The sequence below is a fragment of the Pinus tabuliformis genome, chromosome X (assembly GCF_031772625.1).
Source record: "Pinus tabuliformis cultivar Carrire ecotype Pingquan chromosome X, CPIR1, whole genome shotgun sequence".
Lineage (NCBI taxonomy): Eukaryota > Viridiplantae > Streptophyta > Pinopsida > Pinales > Pinaceae > Pinus > Pinus tabuliformis.
The window spans coordinates 1,023,190,628-1,023,199,557 of record NC_142308.1 but is presented as its reverse complement, the minus strand read 5'-3'; the positions used below and the strand labels follow the sequence as shown (position 1 = coordinate 1,023,199,557).

The 8,930-nt window shown below is 33.3% G+C and overlaps 1 protein-coding gene across 1 annotated transcript; it reads left to right on the top strand.

Annotated features, from left to right (window-relative positions):
* The first annotated feature begins 1,519 nt into the window (after nt 1–1,519).
* On the top strand, nt 1,520–4,822 carry LOC149143220 (HXXXD-type acyl-transferase family protein). The gene is made up of 2 exons (XM_089448411.1): nt 1,520–2,136; nt 3,665–4,822. The coding sequence occupies exons 1-2, from the start codon at nt 1,675–1,677 to the stop codon at nt 4,604–4,606; spliced, it is 1,404 nt and encodes a 467-aa protein (XP_089304537.1). The 5' UTR covers nt 1,520–1,674; the 3' UTR covers nt 4,607–4,822.
* Nucleotides 4,823–8,930: the final 4,108 nt, after the last annotated feature.

Below are 8,930 nucleotides of genomic sequence, written 5' to 3'. Positions count from 1 at the left end.
TTTCCGTTGAGTAATCATAGGAACTTAGTATAACTGATTTGCAGGTGGTTTACCGATTCACCATGTGGTAAAAAAAAAAAAAAAACACACCAATCAGCTATACAAAACGATGCTCAATGCAACTAAATAAAATTTTGGAATAGGTTTTTTGAAAATGTTCTTTTTATATTTCACTTATGGTGTAATTTTTTTTATTTTTTTTATAGGTTTAGATTTTAAAAAAAATCAAAATTTAATAGAAATTTGGGAAATTTATATTTTTAAATTAGATAAACATATAATTTGAATATGATTAGAATGTATTGGATTTTTTATTTTTGTTTTTACATTTAAAATATAATCTTAGTAATAAGAAATTATAATCTCACTCAAAAAAGAATAGGGAAATTCCAACTAAAAATATCGAAAAAACAATTCTTGTTATTTTTATAATCTCTTAGCATTTTTTCAATAGTATAATTTGGTCAATGACAATAGTGTTGGGAATTTGGCTAGATATATGTTTGGTATTTTGATATTTGATCAATGACACCATAGTGAATTTTGGTGTCTAGAATCGATTTGCAAGTAGTCCTATTTGTATTCTATTCAAATATACAATTTATTTAACAAAAAATTACAATCTCACAAAAAAATTAGATAACAAAATTTTAATTTAAAAAAAAACACAAACTTCCATTTAAACCCTTTAGTATTTTTTAAAAAATATAATTTGTTAAAAAACTAGAATTATGAATTTGACCATATATATGTTTCATATTTCTTCTTCCATTCAAAAATACAATTTAATCAACGAAAAAAAATTAGATAGCAAAACTCTAACTAAAACTTGAAAAACAAAACAAAACAAAACAAAACAAAATATCCATTTTTACCATCATTAAATGCTTTCCCAAAAACATAATTAAATTAGCATAACAAAACTCAAAAAAAAAAAAAAAAAAAAAAAAAAAACCATTTTTACCGTCCTAAGTGCTTTCCCATAATTTGATTAACATAACAAAACTCCAACTAAAAAACTAAAACCAAACAAAAAAAACATCCATTTTTACTGTCGCTTTCCCAAAAACATAATTAAATTAGCATAACAAAACTCAAAAAAAATAAAATAAAAAAAAAATCCATTTTTACCATCCTAAGTGCTTTCCCAAAAGCATAATTTGATTAACATAACAAAACTCCAACTAAAAAACTAAAACCAAACAAAAAAAACATCCATTTTTACAAAAAAATCCATTTTTACCATCCTAAGTGCTTTCCCAAAAGCATAATTTGATTAACATAACAAAACTCCAACTAAAAAACTAAAACCAAACAAAAAAAACATCCATTTTTACTGTCGCTTTCCCAAAAGCATAATTTGATTAATTTGAAATGTTGAGAATTTGGCCGGATCTCTACGCCTTCCCTTGTCTTTATGTAGCATTAAAAAGTTGACACAGGCCATTTAAAGCTTTCAACTGCAACTCACCCAAACATTCTTAAATGCCATTCATTGGTTCACCAACTCTAGTTTTCACTTTAACGCTAACCTAGAGCTTTCTGTTTTAAAGATCACCCTTCCTCGTCGATTCCAATCTCATCCAACAGTGGGTATTCTCATGTTTCAGAGCCCTGTGGATATTTCCCTATATTAGATCCTGAACAGAGGAAGCATCTGCAAGAAAATCGAAGATGGGCGAGGAAGTGCCTGCAAGAACATCCAAGAAGATGGGTAAGGAGAACGTTCAGATTCACTCCAAGCTGACGGTGGTGCCCAGCAAGGCGGTTGCACCGGGCAAATTTTATCCTCTCTCTATTCTGGATCACATGATGCAGCTCCATAACGTTCGCCTTGTCTACTACTACCGAGAAGCTCTCACTATGGCGACCTCCACAGATGTTGTCATGGACCTGAAGGTCTCTCTTTCCCGAGTTCTCTCAAACTATGCGGCGGTTTGCGGAAGGTTGCAGCGCCGGAACGATGGCAATTGGGAAATCAGATGTAGTGATGCAGGCGTCCGGGTTTTGGAGGCCAAAGTTGACATGACTCTTGAAAAATGGTTTGAAGTTGCAGATAGAGACTCTGAGCTCAAGCTTTGCTACTGGGAAAGTCTGGGCCCAGATCCTTATATCTCTTCTCTTTTATATGTTCAGGTTAGTTTTACTGAAGTTATTTCTGCGCTTGTGCTCCTTACAGTCTGCAAATAGCTAATTTTGAGAATAATTACTGTCTATTCATAAATTTCTGGTGTATTTTGGGATTGAATTTGTCTGGTTTAACGAAATGAATATACGATCTTCTCTTTTTATTATAAAATTTGGATGGGAAATTTTTTGGGTAAGAAAACTAAAACAGAGACAGAATTGAAAGATCTGTAGGGTATTTTATTTCAATAGGGTATGTTATCTCAATAGACTGAGGCCAATGCTACTGTACATTCTGAAAAAATAATCAGTGCAGAACAAATAGAAGAACGGCAACAAATAATTAGCCAGACGGCCATAATTGCATTGGCAACAAATAACCAGCCTGTTTATGAGGCAGTTGTATATGTTTGCCGTTGGATTTTGGTAAACCATTGATTCAACAGCTTATGGGCTATAAATGCCCGGCAATTGTGTATGTGTATGGCAGGTATATGTCTGCCATTGGATTTTGGCAAACCAGTGATTCAACATCCAACATATATCTGCTTATATCTGCCTTGGATTTTGGCAAATCAGTGATTCAACAGAGGGCATATATCTAGTGATTCAACAGTGGACATATATCTGCCATTAGATTTTGACAAACCAGTAAGGCATATATCTGCCTTTGGATTTTGGCAGATATCTAGTGATTCAACAGTGGACATATATCTGCCATTAGATTTTGACAAACCAGTAAGGCATATATCTGCCTTTCGATTTTGGCAGATCAGTAATTCTGCCGTTGGATTTTGACCATTTGACAAACCAATAAGAGATATTGGCAATTTGACAAACCGACAAACCAGTAAGGCAGATATCTGCTGTTGGATTTTGGCAAACCAATAATTCAACCGCGGCCATAGACAGCCGCTGAGCATTAACAAGCTGGTTATTTTCAGCCCTCATGAACAACCTAAACGAACCAAAATCTTTGGAGGAAAGAGTTATTACATCTCATACATGTTTAACACAGTATTTATAGAAATTTTACAGTTGTCATGATAATTACATCTTACACTTGTAAATGTCCATTGTTTATAGGAAAATTTGTTACAGTTGTCATGATCATTACATCTTGAACACATAATAAGTTCAGTATTTATATCAATGGGAAAGGTTATTACAACTGTCAAAGGTTATAACCACTGTCATGATAGTGACATTTACATGATTACAACTCAGATAGTGACATTTTTTTTTACCTTTCATGATTACAGCTCAGATAGTGAAATTTTTTTTATTACAACTGTCATGATAGTGACATTATATGATTACAAACAACTCAGACTTAGATGCAGTGGAACACTAATATCCATTTCTCTATCTACAACTTGCTAATAAACACATTTTTCCAACGACAACTTGTTGTGGTGGATATTGTTGAATATTTGGGGAAAAAAGATAGTTTGGCATGGCAGCTAAAATTCTTACAAATTGTTGTCTTGGTTGTGCTCACTGGGGGTAGAAGCTTTATGTCTTGATATTTTTGCAGTTCACTGAATTTGAAGGAGGTGGACTGGCCATTGGGTTGAGCTGCGGTCACATGCTAGCCGATCCCAGCTGTGCAACTCTGATCATGAAAGCCTGGGGAGAAATCCATCGTCGGGCACAGGTTCTGCATCCGCCCTTCTTCCATCCACCAGGCTTGAAGGCAAGGCCAAATAAATGCGAGGTAACGACTGCAACCAAGTATTACGAATCTACCTTCAAGAGGGAGCTGGCTACTAGTTGTGATCAAGGGGATGCAGGATACAAAACAACTATTTTCAAATTCAGTGATGAGATGGTGCAGCAATGCGTTTCCGAGGTTCAGGGAGGAGATCACAAGTATGAGCCGGTGACTCCATTTCAGGCTCTGTCTGCTCTGTTCTGGATTGCTTGCACCAAAGCCAAAGGAATAACTGGTGCAGAAGAATCGAAACTGTCAGTGTGTTCAGAGTTTCGGAAGATAATTATAGCTCCTCTGCCTCATGGCTTCTTTGGAAATGCATTGCATTTCTCAGAGGTTTCTAGCACTGCAGGAGATCTTGTGGGTAATGACTTGTCTTACCCTGCAAAGCTTATACATGAAGATATATTTCGGCTGGACAAGGATGAATTGAGATCAGTGGTGGAGTGGCTGGACAATCAGAAGAACAGTGACGGGCAACTGCCACCTCCGTTCTACCTCTATGGTCCCAATCTCACAGCTGTTAATGGCGAGGAGTTCTACACTTATGATGCTGTTTTTGAAAATGACCTGAAACCCCTCCATGTTTCTTACTATGTGGAGCCGGTGCATGGGGAGGGCCTTATTATGGTGCTCCCTTCTGCAGAGGGTGGCTCCAGTAGAACAGTCATGGTAACCCTCCCTGCTACCCAGGCGAGCCAACTTTCCATGGATCCTGCCATTCTGCGATTCAGTCCTACCATTTGGATGAATAATGTAGCCTAGGAGATGTGCTTATGAATAATCCATGCAAATCACAAAAGACTCGCATTAAAACTGCTGTTCTTGTGAATTTTATTAACTGTTCCTTAGTCTGGAGCCGAGACTGAAATGGCTTCTACGTTGGAGTTAGTCCAACGATTGTAATGAAATTTCTGTCGTCTTTGATTTGAATTGATGAGCAATTATAATTTTACAGAACATGCTATTATGTTTTATTTATTTCTTACTTCAGAATTGACATTGCATTGAAGTTGAACTTTGTCATTAAACAATTGGCTCAGCGGTTGATGCAAAAATCTATAAATATTTATTAAATGCTAGAGCAGACGTCACTTTCTTAATATCTTTTATTAGATAGTGTTGTTGATTCCCGGTTAAAAGCCAAAAAAAAATATCACTGGCTCAGAGGATTGTTAATACCCGTTATCGTAATTATTTGTAATGAGGGGCTCCGCTATTTTATTTTTATTTGTATAGGGTAGGAAAAATTATCATGCAAGGGCAATCATGTTTGGTTGGTTAATTTTTAATGTAGTTAAATTTATTATTTTATTTAAGGAAAATTATTTCATTTAGAATAATTAGTTGGTGCTCTGTAAAGCTGTTATTTTTGCCAGATGTTTTTGAGTCTTGGGTCTTAGAAAAACAGGAAAACCAGCTAGAAAACTAGCTAGATGTCTTTGAGTCTTGGGTCCTAGAAAAACAGGAAAACCAGCCAATGTCTTGTCTTGGGTCCTAGAAAAACAGGAAAACCAGCTCTTAACAAACAAAAACAGTTTTAAGATATACTCTAGACCCGTTTATTTTAAATAATTGTTATATATAAAAGGTATTTAAAATAGTTTTTATATATAAATTATCAAAAATATGTATATATATTATTATAAGATTTTCCTTAATTTTTAATTTTTACAACTTTCATAAGGGAGGAAAATATTTATTCATATTTTATATTTATAATTAGCATATATATATAAAATATAGATGCTAATTTATATATATGTGAGAGATTTTTTAAGAAAATGTAATAATGATTTGATTAAAGAATAATTTAAAAGAATAATAATTTAAAAAATAGTAAAAGCAAACCAATGTTAAGATTTTGATATAGATATTTGTATATAATTTTCAAAATTAATTGGACATATTTTTTAAAATTAGAATGCTTATTTAGGATTGATGAAAAGCTATTCATAAATGCAAAATATAATAGATACCAACGAGTTGAACATTCTGCCATGGCATTCTAAGTTTTCATTTAAACATTTCGCTATAGCAGTCTAATTTCTCATCTTCTTTGGGCATCTTAGGTACAATATACCTTGTGGTACCAGTGAGTCATTTTGCAAAAATAATCACTTTCTATGTTACTAGTGACTCATTTTGCAGAAATAATCACTTTTTATGTTAGTTTAATAGCTTAGGTACAATACCTCTTGATACTAGTAAGTCATTTTGCAAAAATAATCACTTCCTATGTTTAGTTTAATAGCCCTATAATCACCTACATTTGTTGTGAGATAGAAAAACACTCATCTTGATCACATCTTGTAAGATTGAAATTTGGAAACCCCTGTTTCAATCTAATTTTTTATATATTCTTTTTCCAAATTACTTCAAGTAGATAAAAGTGAAATATTTGATATCAATTTGCAATTATAAGTTATGTATATTTTTAAGCATCCTAATTCTTCATCTCTTTTAAAACATCTTGGTACAATATTAGTGAGTAATTTTTCGAAAATAATGACATCTAAATGGCTTTATAACCACCTAACATTTGTTGTATAAAGCATGCAACATTGATTGTATAAAGTATGCAGTCGATTACAATAAATCTTACTTTTTAAAGATATTTTGGTACAATACATCGTGTGAATAATTTTTCAAAAATAATGAAATCCAAATGGCTTTATAACCACCAATATCTGTTATATAAAACATTCAGTTGTTTACAATAAATCTTACTACACAGGTTACACTTGTAGTGGGTCTTCAAATATGAAAAAATCTCATCTTAATCTTATTTTGTGATTTTGTAGAATTAAGATTTAGAAATATTTAGTTTCATGTAATTTACATAAAATAAATAAAACTCTTAAATATTTAATATAAATTAAAATTATAAATAATACCTTTTTAGTAAATATTATTCCTTATTCATTATATATGACACGAATTAATAAAAATAAAAGCAATAAACCATACATAATATTTAAAAGACAGTTAAAACGAAATTAAAGATAAAACGTCATGGGGAAGATATTAAAAGAAAATAACCCATGCAATTTTATTTTCTGTTGGGCCCAATTTTCATTCATTATTCATACCCAGAATTAACAAAAATATATGTAACATATACTAGGTAAATCTGTTACGCTCAATTATCATTCATTATTCATACCCAGAATTAACCAAAATATATGTTAGCCCAATTATCATTCGTTATTCATACCCAGAATTAACAAAAATATATATATCATATACTAGGTAAATGATAGGTAAAAGTAAAGGTTAAATTTTATGTAAAATGTAATTTTGAAAAAAAAAATTCATTAAAATGCAATTATAAGAGTGTGTTGTTTTTTATTTATCACAGTAAAATAAACCGTATATTATTATTTAAATTTATATATTTAAAATTTTAATTAAGTTAGGCATAAATGAGTTTGATGTTTTTAGTGATTGTAAATATTTATTTTTTACAATAAAACAAATTATATTATAATTTAAATTTATACATTTAAGATTTTAATGAAGTTAGCATAAAACAAATGTTTGAGTGATAGTAAATTTTGTAATTTTCATATGTTAAGTAGTTTTCACTGTCAAGGGGTAGTTAGGATAGACAGTTACCTATTACTCACTGGTAAACACGCATGGGCAACAACTTAAATAGGAAAGATAAAACATGAGAATATGTTTTTACTGACAACTGATATACATTTATAGTACATGGTTTGACCATTGGGTTTTACATCTCAAGGTCTATTAGACTCCTTTTGTCTATTCAGCTTCCACACTAACCCATTGAGGATTAGGTGTCCAACATTCTCCTCGTTAATCCAAAGGGTTATGTATGAGTCCAAGAAGGGAGCTGCAATACAAAATGTGCAAAAATGCATGGTAGCACTATGTTGAATGTGCTATTTGAAATGTCGGTATAAAGGGCGGTGGTTTAAGGATGATGACCACCAACACTGGAATGCTTAGTGCAGTGCCCGGAACTCTTCCAAAACTTGCAAGAAGCTGAAGTCTTCTGCTAGAGGAAGTGCTCTTATTGTTTTGAAGAGGGGAACCTTCAACCATAAAAGGGAGGTCTCACCCCACATAAAAGGGAGAACTTCAACCTAAAAAGGGAAGTCTCAACCTGTGATGGTTTAAGGATGACCAACAACTTTGGAATGCTTAATGCAATCTTTGGAACTCTTCCGAAACTGGGAAGACGCTGGAGTCCTCTGCTAGAGGAAGTGTCCCCAATTTTGTTTATGGAATTCTTCCTAAGTTGGCAAGAAGCTGAAGTCTTCTGCTAGAGGAAGTGTCCCAGATTACTCACTGAAGGCATGCTCAGGGGCATCTTTGTTTTTGGTTACGACTCTAAATCTTGTATGGCAAGTTGTGGCTCAGGCTCGCTTGATGTGGCTATGACGCTTGTAGATGACCATCATTTCCTCCCCTGTCAGATACAAGGTGAGATGATGGAGAAAACTCAACTGCAAGACTGTTCAATATTCTGGAACAAGTTCTGACATGTGTTTGGAATATCTTCTTGGCTGTTGATGCCCATTGCCAAGAAGCGATCCATCCAAGATGAATCTTTGTTCTTGCAGGACATTTGTTTCTATCTGTGTGAAGAATGGGTGGTTTTATGACAGTGCTTACATGGATGAAGATCAAAATAATGATCTTTCAGATGGCCAACTCGGTCACAGTGTTGGCATTTCACACTCTGTTGTTGTTGTTGTTGCTGTGGAGGTGAACTGTCATGAAGAACAGGTGAAGATAAATCATCCTCAAGAAATCCAGCTGTTTGAAATTGAATTGCCGTTGAGTAGTCTGGAATATGAAAGGACAAGTCTTTGTCATATCCAAGACCAGTTTTGTGCTTGTTGTGGACACGTTGTTCCCAAGCTCTGATGATGGGCTTGGGAAGTGCACACTGAGTTTCTGCATCTACATGTAAAACAGTTGCTTTATTGGGTACTAAATCTGAACCAACTGTAACATTATTGACTTGCTTCTGATGGGTTGCAGCGTCAATGTTTTGAATAGAAACATATTCAGAATCACTCCTTTGTTTTAGTTCTTCTTGCTGTAGCTGAGTTTC